Genomic DNA, 22242 nt, shown 5'->3' on the forward strand with positions numbered 1-22242 from the left:
CTGCGGCTGACCCTCTGTTCCCCCTCCCACCAGTCACCAGGGAGACCAGCACTCACATTCAGGGATAAGCTCCTCCCTTCACCTCCTCCTGCCCCACCCCAAACTGGTGGAGCCCACCTTCTTAGTGACCCCAGAGATCAGCACAGCCCATTCCTTCCTGCTGATCCTGCCAGCCCCCCACCCAGACCCACTCCAATCTTATCCTCCTCTGCTTGTCAAGAGTCCAGCCAACACAAATCTACATGTTTGTTTGTCTGCCTGTCTGCCTCTCCCAGTCTCTGCTTCTCCCTGTCTCTAGGCTTCTGTTTTGTTTCTTTATCATAGTATCTTTTTTGGCTTCTGAAGTCTCAAACTCACAAGGCTTCCACTCCTGTGCACCCAAATATCTAGCTCATAGTTTTCCGCCAGTACTCAGATAGCACAGAACTACAAACTCCAGCATGCATTTGTACCTAAGGTGCCCAAAAGGTGCTGGGATGTACCTCCCCTGCATTCTGGGAATTGTAGCTTGCCTAGCCCACACTCGGTGCCCACCCCATCCCCCCCAACTCATCTGCCTTCGCCCTGATGGTTAGGTCTCTCCACTGACCTGCTGCCCAGGGAAACATGCGTCACTTGATAACAGGACTGGGGGTGGAGGCCCTGGATGGCAGCTTCCTGCCTTTTTGTGTCCCCCCCCCCCACTTTGAGTCATGGGGTGTGGGGGTTTCAGGAAATTGAGATGGGAGGGGGAAAGATACCCTAATGCCAGCCACAGGAAAAAATGGCGCTGCATCTTTTATGAACCTGTGCCCCCAAGCCCCCAAAGGACGTTGGGATAGGAAGGGAAAAGAGCAAGAGGACCAGGATAAACCTAGAAATCCCTGTGACACTAGGAGTATGATATGACCCTCCACTGTGACCCAACACCACAAACGCATCTTTCCACCGTCCCCCTAAGACCAGTTCCTACACTCAGTCCCAGGCCTCTAATGGACACCTGGGTTCCCACTTATCAGCTCTCGCCCTCAAGGCGGAACCCAGGCGTCCGGCCCCCCACCCTCTGGGCCAGCGGGCATGAAGCCGAGGTTTTAGAGCCTCCCGCCAGCCTTGTTCCTGTCCCATTGTGTGTGGGACAGGGGCGGGGCGAGGGCCAGCATAGGAGAGCCCCCTCCCACTACCCCCTCCCTGCTTCCTAAGGAAAAGGCCAGGACTCAGCAGAGCAGTCAGCAGAGTCAAGGTGCAGCGGGCATGGGCAACTTGAAGAGTGTGGGCCAGGAGCCCGGGCCACCCTGCGGCCTAGGGCTTGGGCTAGGCCTGGGGCTCTGCGGCAAGCAGGGCCCAACCTCTCCAGCACCAGAGCCTAGCCAAGCACCAGCATCCCTGACCCCGCCCCAACCAGCACCAGATCACAGGTGAGGGCCACATGGCTATGAGCAGGTAAGATCTCTGAGTAAAGGGGGTTTCTGAAGGGCTGAGGCCTAGAGCAGAGAGCCAGAAGGACCAGGCTACCAGTGCGGAAAGCGGCTAGTGTGAACTGGACAGGATGAAGCTGCATGGCTGAGAAGAGGCCAAACACAGAGTTGGCAGGTAATGGGTAAAAGTGAGAAATAAGGGGCCCGGCTACAGAACTGGGCCAGAGTTTGAATGTTGCTCACCTATCAAAACTGTTTGACTTCAAACAAGTTACTTAACCTCTCTGAGCCTCTGTGTGAATAAAATGTGGACTTGAATTACTTACCAAATTCATAGGAAGTCTTCAACAAACAGTAGTGATGGCTACTTAACTTGAGAAGGCAGGAGCAAGGGAGAAGCCTTCTAGGAGCAGGGTTTCACAGAACTGGGGAGAGCTGGGACTTGAGACCCAAACACTTGGGGTGGAGGATAAGGCAAAGCCGATAGGCCCTTTCCCCCTTCAGGACTCCTCCTCACAGCCCCTTATCACATACAACCCTGCAGCCCTAGCCCTCAGGGATCTTCCCTGGGCCTGAGTCCCTGAAAAGAAGAAAGACCAAAAATCGCAGCAGGGTGTCAGGCCAAGCGGCTCCTGCCAAACCTGAGGGTCTGGTGCAGCAGCTCAGGGACACCAGGGCCCCAAGTCCCTCCCTTCCTCCTGCGCAGGCAGGCGGTTCTGGGAGGAAGTGATAAGGCTTCTGAGGCTTCCCTTCACACGATGACTACTGTCAAGAGGGGTGTGAGTGGGAGCAAAATCAGAGGACGGGACTCCCTGTGGGGGCTTCGCTCCACTCAGGCCCCTCAGTAGGGCCCGTGCCTATTCCTATCCACTTGTCAAAATACGATCCTCAAGACAGGGTAATGTAGACAGGGTAAGGGAGATGTAGGGGCCAGTGTGGAGGACTACCACTGTGATCCCAGTGATTGGGAAGGGGAAGCCAGAGGCTCAGGAATTCTAGGCTATCCTCAGTCATATGGAGCTTGAGGCTAGACAAACCTGTCTCAATACACACCATACACACACACACACACATACCACACACACCACACACACCACACACACACACACACACACCACACACACACCACACGCCACACACACCACACACGCACGCCACACACAGACACATACCACACGCCACACACACACCACACACACGCCACACACACACATGCCACACACGCCACACACACCACACACACACCACACACACACACGCCACACACACCACACACGCCACACCACATACACACACATGCCACACACACCACATACACGCCACACACACACGCCACATACACACACACACCACACACACACACACACACCACACACACACACACACACCACACACACACCACACCACATACACACACATGCCACACACACCACATACACGCCACACACACGCCACATACACACACAAACCACACACACACCACACACACACACCACACACACACACACACCACACACACACACACACCACACACACACACACACACACACACACACACACCACACGCGAGGGCAGTCATCCCACTGGCAGTTCAGAAAGCTAGACATCTACGAGCATGGTGAACACCTAGACCAGGAAAGCAGAACAAAGAGCTCTTTCTTTTTACCCCACTAGAACCCAGTAGACCCAGTAGTCAGTCTGTCAATGATCGAGTCTATACCTCTATACCTCACTTCCCAAATCACTAACTTCTCAACACTGCTTCCCTGGGATCCAAACTTCCAACTTGTACATTCACACTAAAAGAGCCTCAGATGCAGCGGAGACAAAATAGAGGCTACGCAGGCAGTGAGGACCAGTCTGGGCCAGCACTCCAGGCTAGAGAGTGCTCAGAGCTGTCTGGATACCACCCCCCACCCCGTGCACTCTCAGGCTAGAGACCCCGTTCGTCTAAGCCTTGATGCCTTTGTAAGAGGGAGGGCAGAGGTGCTGCCCACCTGCCAAGGCCATTGTGGGAGCAGACAGAAAATATCAGGAAGCGGTGGGTGGACGATGACCCTGTGGGGTTATTGACATGAACAAGGCTGCCCTGGGCTACAGTGCAGAGGCCTAAAAGAAATAAACTTCTCTCCCATCCATGGTTCCCAACAGCCCCCCACTCACCCGGCCCCCAGAGGGACCCAAGTTTCCTCGGGTGAAGAACTGGGAAGTGGGCAGCATCACCTATGATACCCTCAGTGCCCAGGCTCAGCAGGTGAGGATAGGCCCTACCCGGGTTTCTAGGACTGGGAAGGGGTTGGAAGAGGCCTGGGCCCAGGTGGGGACCCATATGAGCAAGGTTTTTTTTTTATTAGACTTGGTCTTGTCTACAAGCTGTGAAAATTGGGAAGGGCCAGAGGGGTCAAGGAACATTGCAATGGTTTCAGCAACCCTTTGGCCCTGAGCCCCGAGTGCTACCCTAAGCCAATCTGACCTCATCCCATTTCCAATCTTAGCCCGGATCTGAGTCCATCCTTTCCCAAACCTCCCTCCCTCTGCTCGGCATCTACCTCAGCCCTTGCTAACCACAGCTCACCCTGCACTCTGACCTGATCCCGGACTTTATGTGCTCTGTTCCTCTGGCCCAGGATGGGCCCTGTACCCCAAGACGCTGCTTGGGATCACTGGTATTTCCAAGGAAGTTACAGAGCCGGCCCACCCAGGGCCCTTCACCCACTGAGCAGCTATTGGGTCAGGCCCGGGACTTCATCAATCAGTACTACAACTCCATCAAAAGGTGGGTCTCTCCTGCACTGGAGCACCCCACCACTGACCTGAGAAGCCTCTAATCACTACTCACACCTTCCACTGTCCTGACACCCAGGCTTGTGACCCTCCCCTCTCCCCAGGAGTGGTTCCGAGGCTCATGAACAGCGGCTTCAAGAGGTGGAGGCTGAGGTGGCAGCCACAGGCACCTACCAGCTCCGGGAGAGTGAGCTAGTATTTGGGGCGAAGCAGGCCTGGCGCAATGCTCCCCGCTGTGTGGGTCGGATCCAGTGGGGAAAGCTGCAGGTAAAACCAGCTGGTACATGCCCAGACGGGTACCAGGGGCCTGAATGAAAAAGAGAGCCACAGGAAGCTCCTGCGGCCTCCCTGAGGGGTGGGTGTGAGGCAGTGGACCCATCCCTATCTATTGCCTTTTGAGAAAGCTAAAGGGATCAGCTCCATCCTTGGATGCTACGGGATAGTCCTCAGCCTATTGACTAAGGCGTGGTGATCAAACCCTGCAGTCCTTGGCAGAAGCAAGGCAGAATACTGAGGCTCCCTGAGTAAATGAGGACAGTTGGTAGAGAGGACGAGAAATGTTGCTGGAAAAGCTAACTTGCTCCTCCTGGAGGCCTTCAACTCACACCCACCTCCCCTGAGGTCCCCTGTAGCCTCAGTCCCAACCCTCCTTCACACGGGTACACACCACAGAACTAGCCTGGTTACTGGAACAGCCTCAGCACTGAGAGAAGCCAAGGGCCTAAAGGGGAACTCATGACCTTGGCCTCCTGGGTTGTAAGTGGCCGCGAAAGAATGTGGACGAAAGCCACACACTCGGCCATGCCAAAGGCATCGCCAATAAAATCAGAACAATCTGTCTACCGCCTGCCCAACCCTCTAAGTGGTTCAAAGCTTTAGTTCAACTTTGAACCCTTCAAGCTTTCATAATAAGCTCTACTCCCTGCTGTGTCCCTCCTTTAGCCATTGGTCAACCACCGCCACCCCTACCCTTCACAAGTTTCCTCCCCCTCAGACAGGATAGAACCTCCCAGCCTTCTCCTAGCGTCAGGATGCCATGGACAAGGTCCCTAGAAGCACCTACTACAGCCTCCCCTTTCCGTCACTGTACTGGCTCAAGGGAGCTGGATGGTCACCTGCCTCAGCATGAGCACTCTGACCAATGAGCAACTCAATGCCAATACCCCTATGTGGGGTCCCTGTCAAATAGAAACCTTCCCCAGACATCCACTCAGCAGTGAGCAGGTGCCCCTCTGTGCTGGTGTTCAAGTCTGCCCTGAGGGGAGTGGGGAGATGTGTCCTGGGAAAATCAGGCTGTTCTGGGCAAGTGGGGCTGTCTGGCAAAGGAGGCTCAGTAGGGCAGTGGGTAGCTCCTCCAGACCCCGCCTCCTTCCCAACAAGCCCTGTGCCAGCACTCTTCTGGAGCTGGCACTCAAAACCTCACCTGTCTCCTACATCCTTGACCCATCCCCTCTGGGCCCAGGTATTTGATGCCCGGGACTGCAGGACCGCACAGGAAATGTTCACCTACATCTGCAACCATATTAAGTATGCAACAAACCGAGGCAATCTTCGGTGAGTGACCCCACCCCAGGCCCAAGCCTACCCCAGGCAGCAGTGAAGGGGCTCTAACCAGCTTCATTCCCCCTGCCAGTTCAGCCATCACAGTGTTCCCTCAGCGCTGCCCTGGCAGAGGAGACTTCCGGATCTGGAACAGCCAGCTGGTGCGCTATGCAGGCTATAGACAGCAGGATGGCTCCGTGCGAGGGGACCCTGCCAATGTGGAGATCACTGAGGTGGTATACTACTTTCTTTCTTCTTTCTTTCTCTCTCTCTCTCTCTCTCTCTCTCTCTCTCTCTCTCTCTCTCTCTCTCTCTTTTCTTTCTCTTTCTTTTCTGTTGTTGTTGTTTTTTGAGACAGGGTTTCTCTGTAGTTTTGGAGCCTGTCCTGAAACTAGCTCTTGTAGACCAGGCTGGCCTCGAACTCACAGAGATCTGCCTGCCTCTTCCTCCCGAGTGCTGGGATTACAGGCGTGCGCCACCTCCACCCAACCTACTTTGCTTTCTATTGCTGTAGTAAAACATTGACCAAAAGTAATCTGGAGAGGAAAGATTTTCTTTCCTCTTACAACTCACGGGTCACACTCCATTACTGAAGAAAGTCAGGGGCCTGGAGGCAGGAACCTGCAGAGGCCACGAAGAAATGTTAACTGGCTTGCTCAGCTACCTTCTATAAATGCCTCAGGCCCAGACAACCCAGGCGCTGGCCATAGTGGGCTGGGTCACCTATATTAATCAGTGATCAATAAAAGTCCCCTGTAGACGTGGCCACAAGCCAGTCTGGTGATGGCGGCCATTCCTCAGTTGAAGTTTCCTCTTCCCAGGTGCGTCAAGTTGACAGCCACGAGTATTCATGACAAGTGGGCGCCCAGGCTTGCGAGGATAGGAAAGCCAGGGCACACAGCATCGAATGCAGAGAAGAGCACCAAGGGAGCAGCAGGAGGGGACCTTCCTTGGGGTGAAAGATGGGAAGCAAGGCATGGTGGTGCATTTCTGTAATTCTTGATAGGTTGAAGCAGGAGGGTCAGGAGTGCAAGGAAAGCCTTGACTATAAAAGGACAGGGTCCTCCAGTGGATACAAAGACCCAGCTGCTGAGGAGTCCCTGAAGTAAAGAATGGGGAATGGCTAATGGTGAGGATTCCCTTGAACTCTTCTCTGCCTGCTTCCCACAGCTCTGTATCCAACACGGCTGGGCCCCAGGAAATGGCCGTTTTGATGTGCTGCCCCTGCTACTCCAGGCTCCCGATGAGCCCCCAGAGCTCTTCACCCTGCCCCCAGAGCTGGTCCTCGAGGTGCCTCTGGAGCACCCCACGTGAGCATGAAAGGACAGGGTGGGCGTGGGACTACCCGGAGTCCTTTGAAGAAGGACTGTGAGGGGCACATGGCAGCTCTACACAGAGGCTAATTCGAACCCGAAACCCTAGGCTAGAGTGGTTTGCCGCCCTTGGCCTGCGTTGGTATGCCCTCCCAGCTGTGTCCAACATGCTTCTGGAGATCGGGGGCCTGGAGTTCCCCGCTGCCCCTTTCAGCGGCTGGTACATGAGCTCAGAGATTGGCATGAGGGACCTGTGTGACCCTCACCGTTACAACATACTTGAGGTAAGGGGATGCTGAGGGAAGGGAACATGAAGCTGTGTGCCACCCCTCCCCCAACCCAGAGGGCCGGCCATGGGAAAATGTGAGCTGAGTCTGGTCCAGGGATGTGGGTGAGCTTTGGAGTCCCCAAAACTGGGAAGAAAGAACAGTAGAAGTGAGGACGCATGTAGAGGATAGCTCATTAGATTCTCAAAGCAGTGTGTGCTTGCGTGAGTGTTTCCAGGCTGGTCCTGAACTCATGGTAATCTCTCTGCACCAGCATCCCAACAGCTGGAAGTATAGACTTGAACACCATGCCTGGCTCAAAGGGGACCTTTTCCCAGAAAAGGTTTACACCCATTTCGGAGAAGGGAAATGAAGGGCCAGTGCTGAGAAGGGACTTGCCCTCTCCGCCACGTAGTACCTTGGTGGGCAAAACACTGGAGGGTGGTATTCCTCTCACCCCCTCCTCCTATCCACTCCTGCTGCTCTGTCCCTACCCTGTACAACTTGTCCCAGGATGTGGCTGTCTGCATGGATCTAGACACTCGGACAACCTCCTCGCTGTGGAAAGACAAGGCAGCAGTGGAAATTAACGTGGCTGTACTGCACAGTTACCAGGTACATGGGCCCAGCTGGGAGCAAGGGGGGGTTAGGGGACACAGAAACTGAGCAGGGTTGTGATATGCTATAGCCCGTGTGTCATGGGGCACATTGTACCTGCAGCTTTGGACACAGGCATACTGTGGGACCCGTTGGCATCTGGAATCTCGAATACTAGGGTAGAAAGCATGCTGGGTATGGGAGGGTCATAATACAGGGGAGGGGGGTTGGCGAGGAAACCAATGCCTGGTGAATACCTTTGTTGAAAGGGTTGAGGAAGGACCTGAGGGTGTGGCAGAGCGGTAGCCTGGGAGGCCCCAGGTCTATCTCGGCACCCAGCCCTCGTGGCAAAGCACACAGACACTGGAAATCAGGGCTGCTCTCCTTGCTAAAACCTGGAGCATGGTTATGCAATCTGCAGAGATTTGTGGGGACATTTGCAAAATGTCATTTGCAGTGACCAAGGCACAGGCAAGGCTGACAGCGATAAAGAAAAGGTGGGGGATCTTTAGGGCATTTCTGAGTCCAGCCTCTTCCTGTCCCCACCTCAGCTGGCCAAAGTGACCATTGTAGACCACCATGCCGCCACAGCCTCCTTCATGAAGCACTTGGAGAATGAGCAGAAGGCCAGAGGGGGCTGCCCCGCTGATTGGGCCTGGATTGTACCCCCCATCTCAGGCAGCCTCACTCCTGTCTTCCATCAAGAGATGGTCAACTATTTCCTGTCCCCTGCCTTCCACTACCAGGTACCCAACCTGATTGGCTCTTGCCCACCTAGCACAACTCTAGGCAGCCCACAAGGACTGCTAACTTTTGTCTTCCATGCTCCTCCCCTCCCCCACCCGATCACTTTTCTGCAGCCTGACCCATGGAAGGGAAGTGCAGCAAAGGGCGCAGGTATCACCAGGAAGAAGACCTTCAAGGAAGTGGCCAAGTGGGTACCCTGGGAATACATCCCTTCTCCATACTTTAGGGGAACAAGCCCAGTAGTGGTACCCCCAGACTGCTGGGATGAGGTCTGGACCCCTACCTGGGAGGTCTGGTCCTTATGCATGGGATGCCCTCACCCCACCCTTGCCTGCAGTGCAGTGAAGATCTCTGCATCACTCATGGGCACTGTGATGGCGAAGCGTGTGAAGGCGACTATCCTGTATGGCTCTGAGACTGGCCGGGCCCAGAGCTACGCACAGCAGTTGGGGAGGCTCTTCCGGAAGGCATTTGATCCCCGGGTAGGACTGTGGCCTGGGAGGCAGGGGCTGGAAAGGGGAAAGAGTCTGTCTACCTCTTCAGAGGTGCCTAGATGATGAGAGAGTTAAAAGGAAAGGTTCATGTCAAGTCCAGAATGGTGGTGAGTCCCTGTAATCTTAGCACTTGGGAGGTGGAGTCCAGAGGAGCAAGGCTTCAAGGTCATCCTTGACTACAACTCTGTGTGAGCTCAAGGCTAACCTGGGCTACAGGAGACCTTGCCTCAAAAAAGGTAAAAGTTGGGCTTCACAAAGAAAACTAAAATCAGCTGGGCAGTGGTGGCGCACGCCTTTAATCCCAGCACTCGGGAGGCAGAGGCAGGCGGATCTCTGGGAGTTCGAGGCCAGCCTGGTCTACAGAGCTAGTTCCGGGACAGGCACCAAAGCTAGAGAAACCCTGTCTCGAAAAACCAAAAAAAAAAAAAAAAAAAAAAAAAAAAAGAAAGAAAGCAAACTAAGATCTCCAAGGATCCAGGATTCAGTCAGGCCCTGTCTTCCCAAGGCAGCCTAAGTGAGGACAGGGACAGCAGCGGGACAAGTCCCAGCATCCATCTTCTCCTCCCCACAGGTCCTGTGCATGGATGAGTACGACGTGGTGTCCCTGGAGCATGAGGCACTGGTGTTGGTGGTGACCAGCACCTTTGGGAATGGGGATCCCCCGGAGAATGGAGAGGTAAGGCTTTCAGGGTGGAGAGAGTGAGGAGAGACTAGAAACAGGAGCAGCTGGACGGGAGGGAGCAGCCATACATACTATACACACCCATGCACACACTCGCACACACACACATGTGTGCATGCATGCACAAGCACGCACACACATGCACCAGGACGGAAAATAAATCTGATGAAGTAGCCCCACTTCCTGACGGGAATGGGAACTGGCTGTTGGAACCTTGACTCTTATGTCCCTATTATCAGTGCAACTCTTTCATGGAGGCAGGCACTTCCTGGCTGACCAAAGAGTGCCTTCAGGTCTCAACAAATGAGAAAAACAAGGATTGCCTGCTCACTTCAGTGCTGTAACTGTCCCTTTTCTTTTTCTGAAAAGAGGCATGTGCACTCTCCGGGTGCCAACACGGATTAGATAGCTTCACTTGCTCAACATGGCTTAAACAAAATCCGAGGCCATCAAACGCCTTATGGATAACCATTATCTTCCCGTGGTGTGCTCTGTGCCCGAGTTTGAGGCATTTCCGCCTGCTCATCTGTTCCCATCTCAGATGTCAGAGCCCTTATGAGTGCCGAGTCCCTCCTCTAGAATCCAAAGGTAAACGGCTCCCAGCAAGCTTGAATTCTGACTGAAGCCCTTTCCCTGGCTATAATGTTTGTTTATTTAAAATAAGCAAACTGAAACAGAGCACCATGAGTCAGGTGTGGTATCAAATGTAATCTTGAGCCGGGCAGTGGTGGTGCACGCCTGTAATCCTAGCACTAGGGAGGCAGAGGCAGGCGGATCTCTGGGAGTTCGAGGCCAGCCTGGTCTACAAGAGCTAGTTCCAGGACAGGCACCAAAGCTACAGAGAAACCCTGTCTCGAAAAAAAAAAAATGTAATCTTGAAAGGCACAGGCAGGAGGATCAAGAGTTTCAGGTTATCTACAGCAAAACTGAGTTTAAGGCCAGTCTGGGCTACAGGAGACTCCAAAACAGGAATGTCTTTAATCCCAATACTAGGGAGGCAGAGGCAGGTGGCGTTCAGGCTAGCCTTATCTACATAATGAGGCCCTGTCTCCACAACAACAACAAACAGAAACTGGGTCAGGTAAGAAGAGGTGGATGCCTCAGTCGGTAAAAGCACTTGCTGCCATGCCTGAGGGCCTGAATTCTATCCTCAAGACCTAGACAAAAGAACAGGACCAACTCCTGCAAAGTGTCCTCTGACCTCTATACATTGTAAAGATGTGCATGCATGCAAGTTAAAATAAGAGCAATAAAAGATTTAAAACAAACAAACAAACCCAAACACCTGTCTCAGCATCTACTTGGTGTCTGGAGGGACCTCCCTGTGCATCATGACAGGCAGAGGCATCACACAGCAAGACAGTAGGAACGCTCCAGAGAGGGCCGCTTTTATAGCAGGGCTTCCCAATACAGCTCATTAATCCATTAATCCGTGAGTAGATGAAACCACTCATGAAGGCAGAGCCCTCTCAACCCAACCCTCTCCAAAAGTCTGACCTCCAAATGTCATTAACACAAGATTGGAGGGACAAACACTAAGCCGTAAGTGGCGTCATGATTTAGCTTTGAAGCAGAGAAGTGGTGTGTGTGACCCACAATCCCAATGAGACACAGAGCATTTCATGCGCCCCGCCCCCTCCCAAAGCCTCGTCAGCTTCTCCAAGTCAGTCTCCAGTCATGGCAGATAGATGGGTCTCGGAAGTGCAAGTGCTGTGGCTTCGGTCACTCTGCCTGTTTTGGAGGTTTGTCCCTGTCCATGGCTCAGTACTTTCTTCCCCTGCTGAGTGGTGTTCACTGTGTGAACAGCCCCGGCTTGTTTATCCATTCTTCTGTTGATAGACACTTGGACTGTTTCCAATTTGGGGTTATTATGAATAAAACTGTTAAGAACATTCTTGTAGCAGGCTTTTGTGGGCTTGTGTTTTCATTTCTCTTGGATAAATACCCGGGAGTGGAATTATTGGGTCATAGGGAAGATGTAAGTTTAACTGTTTTTTTTGGGGGGGGAGGGGTTCTATTTTGTTTTTTCAAACTGTCAAATGACCAGATTAAAACACGCTTTTGAGATGTGAGCATTTCAATTTCACGCCCAAATTTTTTAGAGGAAGAAATGTAGAAATATATCACACAGAAAACAGAGTATATATACCAAAGATATGAACAAGAATATTTATGGCAGCATTGCTCATAACACCCACACTGGAAACAATTCAAGTGTCAATCAACAATAGATTGGATAAACACTGATAAACTCACATGCGGTACAGCAGTGTGAACAAATTACAACACACAATACAGATGAAAAATGAAACAGGCCGTGAATACATATGGTAGAATCCACTTTGACTGAAGTTCAAAACCAGGCAACTCTAACCCAGGAGGGGTTCTCTATCAGGAGACTAGTATGAGGCACAAAGGTGACTTCAGGATGCTGGCACTACTTCATGAGGGATGCTGATCACACACACACACACACGTCTGATCTGTGAACACCTACATGATTATGTACTTACTCTAAGTCATTCACACACGGAGCTCAAGGTTGGGGACATAGGACAATTGGTAGGGTACTTGACTAGCATATTCAAAGGGTTTGAATCCTGGCACCACATTCATCGGGTGTGGTGGCATATATGTAATATCAGCACTCAAGAGTTGGAGGCAGGAGGATTAGAAGGTCACAGTCATCTTTCACTATATAGCAAATTAGAATCAAGCCTGAGCTACATGAGACCCTGTCTCAAAAAAAAAAAAAAAAATCCTGAAGTTCAGGTCTCGTGTGCTGACTAGAGTAACCCCACAGAAACAACCCCCAGCTGATCTATAGTTAGCATTTAGGAGCTGTGTTTTGTGTGATTTCTAACTTGTTTCCATGGTGGCACCAAAATGTAAAAGAGCCTTCTGAGGTGGCCCACTTAAATAACCACCCTACACTCCATCAGGCCCTGATGCTCTGTCCATTCCAAAGCTGGTAAAGTGCTGGGGGCTGCTCGTGCCCAGTGTTGATGTGGACAAGAATGAGCTTTCTTCCCTCGCCACTCAAGTAGGACTTGACCACCCCACCAAGAATTGACTATTAGGTTGAGTGTGTGCGTGTGTGTGCGTGCGTACACTGTGACATGTGTGTGGAAGTCAGAGGACCCTTGTGAAGTTGGTTCCCTCCTTCCACTCTTAGGTGGGCTCCACAGATGAATCTCAGGTTCCCCTCATGTAGAGCAAACATCTTCACCTGGTGAGCCCTCTCACCGGTCATTGTCCATTGTTTTGTTTTGTTTGAGATGGGGTCTCACTGTGTAGACCAGACAGGCATCAAACTCATACAGATCAACCTGTTTGGATTAGAAGCATGTATTACACCTGGCATGTCCACCCAGTTTTTAAAGTCCTCATTCAGCCACCCCACCTCTAAAGACCACTTGACTGAGCCTCACAAAGATGTATGGTATGTGGGTGAGGATGTTGGAGAACTAACGGTTCATAGGCTACCCAGTGTCCTTCTTCAGTCATAGAATGTCATATACCACCATACAGGCAAATATGGGAGGAGGATATAGCCACCATAAAGAAGTCAAAGGGCTAGAGAGATGTCTCAGCATTTGAGAGCACCAACTGCTCTTCCAAAGGACCCAAGTTTGATTCCCAACACCCACATGGTGGCTCACATCCATCTTTAATTCCAGTTCCAGGGGATCTGACACCTTCTTCTTGCCATCATGGGTACCAGACATGCACACGGTGCACAAACATACATGCAGGCAAAACACTCACATGCATAAAATAAAAGAAATAAATCTCAGAAAAGAGAATTAAGCCAAGCTTAAGATATTGGCTTAGAAGGCTATCCACAATAGTCACTGGTAAAAAAGCAAGCAAGAATTACATGGTTCCATTAAAAAACAAACTATATGCACCTATGTAAGTACAAATAGCCTCCAATTTAGTGTGTTTCAATTGTGACTTTTACTTTATGATATGGCAATATGAGTCCATTAGAAATTATTTCATTGGGTGGTGATGGCGCACATCTTTAATCCCAGCACTCAGGAGGCAAAGGCAAGTGGATATTTGTGCGTTTGAGGCCAGCCTGGTCTACAGAGCTAGTTCCAGGACAGCCAGGACTATACAGAAAAACCCTATCATGAAAAAAAGAAGAAAAAGAAAGAAGGAAGGAAGATAAGAAAGAAAGAAAGAAAGAAAGAAAGAAAGAAAGAAAGAAAGAAAGAAAGAAAGAAAGATTCTGAACTTGGATCTGTGCCCAGACTAGAGACATGGAATGGGATGCTGTTTGGCTTGTTGGGCAGCTCCCATTTACCCACAATTGCAGGGAAAGAACCACACTCTAGTGTGCTTTCTTGATGTGTTTAGATGTGTGGGGGAGAGGGGTAAAGGGTGTGCTGCACACCCTGTTAAAGCCTTCCCAGCTTAGAGTGCACGTGTTGGGATGTAACCCTCTGTGAGTCAAAGCACGCCTGTTCAATGATACAAGGCTACACACATACACACATGCTCACATCCACACAGCCAGCCTGGTTTTAAGCTCCTGTATAGTACAAAATAACACTAACCATAATGCAAACACATGGTGTTTCCCTGCACAGAGCTTCGCAGCAGCACTGATGGAGATGTCGGGGCCCTACAACAGCTCCCCTCGGCCAGAACAGCACAAGTGAGTGGGAGCAGGGAGACGGGACAAGAGGCATTGGGGACACTAAAGGAGAGATCTTAGGTTGCCGGGCGGTGGTGGCGCACGCCTTTAATCCCAGCACTGGGGAGGCAGAGGCAGGCGGATCTCTGGGAGTTTGAGACCAGCCTGGTCTACAGAGCTAGTTCCAGGACAGGCTCCAAAGCCACAGAGAAACCCTGTCTCGAAAAACCGGAAAGAGAGAGAGAGAGAGAGAGAGAGAGAGAGAGAGAGAGAGAGAGAGAGAGAGAGAGAGAGAGAGAGAGAACAAAAAAAAAAGAGAGAGAGAGAGAGAGAGAGAGAGAGAGAGAGAGAGAGAGAGAGAGAGAGAGAGAGAGAGAGATCTTAGGGACCTTACCCTGGTCTCTCAAGTCCTTCTCAACAAGCTGGGGAACAGAGAGCATGAGGCCTGGACACCATCCAGCCACAAGGGCCACCGTCACTGGGAACCTGGCCTATGACTTCCCCCTAAAATCCTGAGGTCTCTTCCAGAAGGAGAGGCAGAGCAGAGCCCTCCACCACTACCTCAAGGCTGCATCTCAACCCTTCTCACCCCAGGAGTAGGAACCACAAACCTGTTCCCTGGCTGGGACTGGGCCATGTTTCCAGTTCCTTGTGACACCCCGTCTTTATCCTCTCTTGCCAGGAGTTACAAAATCCGATTCAACAGCGTCTCCTGCTCAGATCCCCTGGTATCGTCTTGGCGGCGCAAGAGGAAAGAGTCCAGTAACACAGACAGCGCAGGGGCCCTGGGCACCCTCAGGTTAGGGTCCTCACTAAAGGGGGTGAACGGGAGAGAGAAACCACCTGGGTAGACATGGGCTGGCATGGGGACTTCAACAACGGTTCCCTGTACCACAGGTTCTGTGTTTTTGGGCTCGGCTCCCGAGCATACCCCCACTTCTGTGCCTTTGCTCGGGCAGTGGACACAAGGCTGGAGGAGCTGGGTGGGGAACGGCTATTGCAGCTGGGCCAGGGTGATGAGCTCTGCGGCCAGGAGGAGGCTTTCCGAGGCTGGGCCCAGGCAGCCTTCCAGGTGAGCACCCCGGTGCCCTATATCTGACCCTGGGCAAACCTCTGTTCTGAGTCTGACCTGAGATGCCTCCTCCAGGCTTCTGTAGTTGAACCCTGAAATACTGAGACTAGATGCTCACTGACTTCCTAATCTGGTTCTCTGGCCTTGCCCTGTTCTTTTCCAAACTTGCCTTAATTTTGCCACTCAATAGCCGGCCCTTCTGGAATCAGCCCCAAGTAGTGGACAACAGGTACTACCAACAGAGGCACCACATCAGGCTAGAAACATGGCAAAAAAGAACAGGCAGGGCCTACAGAAGGGCTCCTCAGATAGCCATAAGCTGCCCCAACCAGTGGGTGCACAAAGGAATAAAGTCAGGGCACCAGGACTCTGTAGTAGGAGACTACTCGTTCATTTCCTGGTCGCCCAGACCCAAATAATCACACAGAAACTATATTAATTAATTAAAACAACATTGTTTGGTATTTTAGCTCAGGCTTCTTATTGGCTAGCTCTTATATCTTAACTTATTTCTATTATTCTGTGTATCACCACAAGGCTGTGGCTTACTGGGTAAGATTATGGTGACTGTCTCTCTGACTTCGCCTATTCTCTCTCTGTATCTCTTCCAGCCTGGCTATATTCTGCCCTGCTATAGGCAGAAGAAGCTTCTTTATTAACCAATGGTTAAAAAAGAAAAAAAAAGTATTCATAGCATACAGAGGGAAATTCCATATCAGGACTCCTACTCAAAGCAGGCAAAATGGAAGAAGAAAGACAGGGCCCAGAGGGTCATTCAGAGGTCAGGGCTAAAGCTCAGGCCAGTAGGAACTCCAGAAAGCTTGAGAGCAGCCCTGGTGCCTGGTCTGAAGGGCTGGTTCTGGACAGAGAAGTATCCCAGGGAACTCCCCCAGAGCGTCTTCGTCACACTGACAGTTCTCAATCAGTGAGGAAGCCCCCACATCTGTCCATTTGGGACTCAGTTTTTGTTAGTCTAGACCCAATGCAAGAAACCAGGGGGTTTGCTTGGAAGGAAAAGGTCAAGATTGAAAAAAGAGAAATAGAAAATACCACCCAGAGACTAGAGAAAATGGAGATGCTGGAAGTTTCTGAGCAAGGTGAGCCCACAGTGAGATGTTTTATAATTGTGGTGATACAGATGAATGAAAGCCTCTGAGGAGCAGGAAGACAGGCTCACTGGGACAGTAGCAGTGGGGATAGGAAGGAAGGGAGGGGCCCAGGGAGGAAGGAAGAGATAGAAGGCTGCACACTCTTGAAAAGAAACAGTAACAACCTGGAGAAAAGACCCAGCCCACCGCAGGGAGCCCTGAATCTCAAGGCTGGAACAGCAAGCTGCTTGTCCATTTGTCCCTGACCAGAAGCAGACAGACGGAACAGGATCCCTCCCCTCCTACAGCAAGACAGCCCTCTGCATACACTGTCCTAAGGGCTTTGCATGAAGCATCTCAGAGAGGGATGGGGGGTGTCGCTCAAGTGGCAAAGTGCTTACCCAGCATGCACTAAGCCCTAGCCTCAGCCCTTGTCACTACAGAAACCAAGTGTGGTGGCACACTCCTGTAAGCACAGCACTTAGGAAGTGGAGACAGGAGAAACAGAAGTTCAAAGCCATCCCTTTTTACACTGCAAGTTAGAGGCCAGCCTGGGCTACAAAAGACCCTGCCTCTGAAAACAGAAGTATCTTATTTCATCTTTGCTGGAACCTAATTGAAGGGTCAAGATGGGAAACTGAGACATAGAAGATGTTAGGTCCCGAGAGAATCCAGACTCAGGTCCGAGTTCATAGCTGCCTTCACTGAGGTACTACTATATGCCCAACAGTGTGCTCTCGGGAACGTGGCGTCAGTACTCATCAGACAAGCAGGTGTGACAAGTCAGGGCCCTATGATAGTGGCCAAATGAGCTAGAAAATAAAGTGCCATGGTCAGCGACAACCTCAGCCTTGGTCTCCCTGTCACCAATGTGGGTGCTGACCCCACAGCTAGGAACTTGGGCTGCCCTGACTGAAATGAAAAGAGACTGCAGATGACCAGCAGGCCCAGCCCTACCTCCCTTAATACTCCCTTAATACACTGAGGCTTCCTGGAGGCAAGGAGCCTTAGGCCCTCACTACTCATCCCTCAGGCCGCCTGTGAGACCTTCTGTGTGGGAGAAGATGCCAAGGCTGCCGCCCGAGACATCTTCAGCCCCAAACGCAGCTGGAAGCGCCAGAGATACCGACTGAGTACCCAGGCTGAGAGCCTGCAGTTACTACCAGGTACAACCATGACCTCAACCTGACCTTGCTGAGTGGAGCGGGGGTGGTCCTAGGATTCTCCCTCACAGGCCAAGACCCACTCACCTGCTCAGACCCCTTTATTCTCTTGCTCCCCAGGGCTGACCCATGTGCATAGGCGGAAGATGTTCCAGGCTACGATCCTCTCTGTGGAAAACCTACAGAGTAGCAAATCCACGTGAGGAATATGGCTCGCCCCATTCTCCTCACTGTTAGGGTCCTCCCACATTCCTCCTTCCTCCTCCCTGTTTTCTGACCTCAGTAACTCCTCCCTTCACACTCCTAGCCGAGCCACAATCCTGGTGCGCCTGGACACTGGTGGCCAAGAGGGACTGCAGTACCAGCCAGGGGACCACATAGGTGTGTGCCCACCCAACCGACCCGGCCTAGTGGAGGCACTGCTGAGCAGAGTGGAGGACCCTCCGCCATCCACAGAGCCTGTGGCCGTGGAGCAACTGGAAAAGGGCAGCCCTGGTGAGGATTGTGGCCTGGGGTGGATGAGTAAGAGCCTGCTGCGTCCCCTGGCACAGGATCCTATGGTGCTCAGTGCCCACAGGGTTACCACCATGCTTCACACCTAGGTACTACCTGGACCTAGCTGCCACTCTAACTAGGATGGCCTTGTTGCATGTGGCCCTTTTCCAGAACCCACCAAGCACCCTAAAGGTCTCCTTCCAGCCTCAGCCTCCCCACAGTCTAATTTCTCCGTAGCTGGCCTATCTCCTTCCACAACAAATGCATGGAGATAAGATAACCTGATGGGGTTACAGGCAGAGGAGATCAGAAAAACCCAGTTTAGCCAGGGTCCCCCCCCCAGCCCTGCTTATATCATATCAGAGCTGCTCAGAAAAGCGCACGCCACCATTCAAGGACAGGTTTTCCAATAAGACACAGTAACACCTGGTCAGTCCCCCAAAAGTCAACAAAGGGAACTTCAGTTCAGACCACCCAGCCTCAGTGATCCCCTCTGTGCATCACTCCCAGGTGGCCCTCCCCCTGGCTGGGTACGGGACCCCCGGCTGCCCCCATGTACGCTGCGCCAGGCTCTCACCTTCTTCCTGGACATCACTTCCCCGCCCAGCCCTCGCCTCCTTCGACTTCTCAGCACCCTGGCAGAAGAGTCCAGCGAACAGCAGGAGCTGGAGGCCCTCAGCCAGGTGGGGGCCATGCTGTGGGGAGCAGAGGCTAGACCAGAGGATAATAAATAAATTGGGGGATATCCAGTGAAAAGAAGTACTCCATACATGCCAAGTTCTCTGGACTTGCTTCTCCTGACCAATATGCACCAGTGCTTTAAGGCCTGTCTCCAGGCTGACATCTCTGGTTGCTCTGGGTCTTCAAGGGTGTGTGTTGGCCTGAACTGACCATGGATAAATGCTAAGGAGGCCCAGATAGGTAGGGGTCACTCTGGCCAGGACTGCTGGGTCCTCAGCTCAGCATATCTGCCCCCAGGACCCCCGGCGCTATGAAGAGTGGAAGTGGTTCCGCTGCCCCACACTGTTGGAGGTGCTGGAGCAGTTCCCATCAGTGGCATTGCCTGCCCCTCTGATCCTCACCCAGCTGCCCCTGCTCCAGCCCCGGTACTACTCTGTCAGCTCAGCACCCAGCACCCACCCAGGAGAGATCCATCTCACCGTAGCTGTGCTGGCGTATCGAACCCAGGGTGAGGCTGGGAGCTGGAAGTGCCTGGTCTTGGCAAGACCAAGATAGACCTCTGAAATGGCCTCTCCTCCTAATCCCTAGATGGGCTGGGCCCTCTGCACTATGGGGTGTGTTCTACGTGGCTGAGTCAACTCAAGGCAGGAGACCTGGTGCCCTGCTTCATCAGGGGGTAAGTGAGGCCTCTGGGGTAGGGAAGGGGTAGAAGAGGTCATCTGTGTCCAGGCAGGGGTGAGAAAGTGCTACGTGCATGGCAGGGACCAGTGAGGAGGTGTGTGTGTGTGTGTGTGTGTGTGTGTGTGTGTGTTTGCATGGAGGGGGGAGGGGTGCCACACAGGATTAGCTGGTAATTAGGTCCTCCATTAGTACATCAAGAACAGTGGGGTTTCTGGGTCACTTCACAACTATGGCTGAGCTTTGAACCTCAATAACAGTGCAGAGTCCTGCCCCTGAAACCAGAACTGCCAGAAACAACATGGATTAGCCAGTGGCCCTAGTGCTTCGTGAAAGTATAGCCCCCTACATGTCTCTCTGTGTCCTTGGCTACAGACTATGTTAAAAAGTCTAGGCTTTTAGCAGGCACAGTGGTTCTACACCTTTAATCCAACACTTGGAGGACAGAAGCAAGCAGATTTCTGTGAGTTTGAGACCAACCTTGTTTACAAAGCAAGTTACAGACCAACCACAATTGTATAGTGAAATTCTGCCTAAAACAAAACAACAACAAAGAAACCCATGTCGTTTGTTATTGGGCCTTCGGCTTTCTTGTCTATACAGCCAAAGTTTGGTGGGTATGTATAAGGTCGTGGGTGAAGAAAAGAGGCCTTAATAGACTCTCTCTGCCTAGGGCTCCCTCCTTCCGGCTGCCACCTGATCCCAACTTGCCCTGCATCCTGGTGGGCCCAGGGACTGGCATCGCACCCTTCCGGGGATTCTGGCAGGAAAGATTACATGACATTGAGATCAAAGGTGAGGCTGGGGCGAAGGGTGCACCTGGAAGTCAGAAGAGAGCCAAGGAGGAAAGGAGGGAGGCTGGAGGAAATGACCATAAAAAAAAGTAGGACCAAAGGTGAAAAGAAGCTAGTTAATGGGGAGGGGAGGAGAGGAGAGGTCTGGGTCCTGTTTGTTTGCCTTCCTGGTGGTCCCTCTGCATATAATAGGATTTGAAGTGGACTGAGGGTAAAGAAGGAGGGGATAGGGTAGGAATTCAGACAGGAGACAGCTCCAGCTAGATTCCTAACCCTCAGAGCTCATCTAGGGCCACCCAGTCTAACCCTATCAGTGTTCTGCTCAGGTGTCAATAAGAGAAGGTTGTGTGGGAGAGGATGGTTGAAAGGTACAGAAGAATACGAAGCTGGGCCTGGAGTTAAGTGAACCTGGGATGTCACACAGGCCTTGGGTACAGTATTGAGTAGATAGAGCAGGTTATAGCAGAGTTCCACTCCTGGTTCGGCTGCCTGAATGCCTATTTCCTTATGTAAATCAGAGGTGTGACAGGTTCTGGGTGAAAGCACCCTATTTGCCCCTAGAGGCTGAACAGCCAAGATTGTGGCTGCTCCAACCCAAAAGCCTGGCTGGCACCCTGGGCAAGCGTGGCCTGGAGGTGGTGATAACAAGGCTCCTCCAGAGGAAGGAGGCCCTCTCAAACCACCTTATTGCTCTCAGGGCTGCAGCCTGCCCCCATGACTTTGGTGTTTGGCTGCCGATGCTCCCAACTCGACCATCTCTACCGAGACGAAGTACTGGATGCCCAGAAGCGCGGGGTTTTTGGACACATCCTCACCGCCTATTCCAGGGATCCTGGCAGCCCTAAGGTACCAGGCAGCAGGCGGTAGAGATGGCAGATGGCGCTACCAGGCTTGGGCGGTCCCCAAGCCCCCCACCCAGTCCCAACCCTCCCCTTAGACACATCCCCAGCATGGGTGTTCTCACCGCAAGGCCCGCCTCTCATCCCGCCCCCAGACCTACGTACAGGACCTCCTGAGGACAGAGCTGGCCACGGAGGTTCACCGCGTGCTGTGCCTCGAGCAAGGACACATGTTTGTCTGCGGCGACGTCACTATGGCAACCAGCGTCCTGCAGACCGTGCAGCGAATTCTGGCAACAGAGGGCGACATGGAGCTGGACGAGGCCGGTGACGTCATCGGCGTGCTGCGGGTACGAAGGGAGCGGGCCCGGGCTTGGCTAGGGTAGGTCTATGCTGGCTGCTCATGTTCTGGTCGGTCAACCGGTCTCTTTTCCTCCTCTCAGGATCAGCAACGCTACCACGAGGACATCTTCGGGCTTACACTGCGCACCCAGGAGGTGACAAGCCGCATACGCACCCAGAGCTTTTCCTTGCAGGAGCGACAGCTGCGGGGTGCAGTGCCCTGGTCCTTCGACCCTCCCGGCCCAGAAACCCTGGGTTCGTGACAGTCTCTTCGCCTCCAGTTCTCGGAGAGAGGGACTGTCTCACTCTGTTCGGCTGACCAAAGCCAGCCACCCTCTCTTGAGAATGCCTACAAGCATGAGTCGCGAGACTGCGGATATACGAACTCTAATCTCTCCAGTTCACCTAGGCAGGGAGGGATTCGGCCTACATCTTGAAGGTTCCTCTGGCTTGAAGGTTCATCTTAGGGTATTGGCCCTCTAGGTATGTTTTTGATGGACTGTAGACTCCTTTATCCCTCTCTGGAGTATTTTAACTTTGAAGTCTATATCATCCCGGTATTTATTGGAGATTTATCATAAAAGATCATGCTAGATGTCGTGAGATGCCAAACCCGACTCTTGTGG

The 22242-nt window shown here is 52.4% G+C and overlaps 2 protein-coding genes across 4 annotated transcripts in view; one reads left to right on the forward strand and one right to left on the reverse strand.

Moving 5' to 3' along the window:
- Positions 1 to 21509, reverse strand: part of Kcnh2 (potassium voltage-gated channel subfamily H member 2) — a 63787-nt gene extending 42278 nt beyond the window's left edge. The window contains exon 1 of one of the 3 annotated variants that reach the window (XM_050123710.1): positions 21440 to 21509. The gene's annotated coding sequence lies outside the window, so the exon portion shown is untranslated. Of the gene's footprint in view, positions 1 to 15075; positions 15093 to 17874; positions 17989 to 21439 lie in introns of those variants that run through there. The other 2 variants (XM_050123712.1, XM_050123711.1) reach the window with 2 other exon arrangements.
- On the forward strand, positions 1201 to 22224 carry Nos3 (nitric oxide synthase 3). The gene is made up of 26 exons (XM_050123708.1): positions 1201 to 1394; positions 3546 to 3648; positions 4022 to 4170; positions 4283 to 4445; positions 5641 to 5732; positions 5812 to 5953; positions 6891 to 7030; positions 7143 to 7317; positions 7813 to 7914; positions 8448 to 8642; positions 8757 to 8830; positions 8981 to 9125; positions 9709 to 9813; positions 14418 to 14485; positions 15147 to 15263; positions 15362 to 15536; positions 17658 to 17790; positions 17908 to 17986; positions 18095 to 18282; positions 18793 to 18965; positions 19261 to 19471; positions 19552 to 19639; positions 20315 to 20436; positions 21133 to 21281; positions 21430 to 21624; positions 21718 to 22224. Exons 1-26 carry the CDS (start codon positions 1231 to 1233, stop codon positions 21877 to 21879), a joined length of 3609 nt encoding a protein of 1202 aa, XP_049979665.1. The 5' UTR covers positions 1201 to 1230; the 3' UTR covers positions 21880 to 22224.
- The last annotated feature ends 18 nt before the right edge of the window (positions 22225 to 22242 follow it).

This window comes from Alexandromys fortis, unplaced genomic scaffold, assembly GCF_014885135.2.
Source record: "Alexandromys fortis isolate MF-2015 unplaced genomic scaffold, M_Fortis_MF-2015_v1.1 scaffold_217, whole genome shotgun sequence".
Lineage (NCBI taxonomy): Eukaryota > Metazoa > Chordata > Mammalia > Rodentia > Cricetidae > Alexandromys > Alexandromys fortis.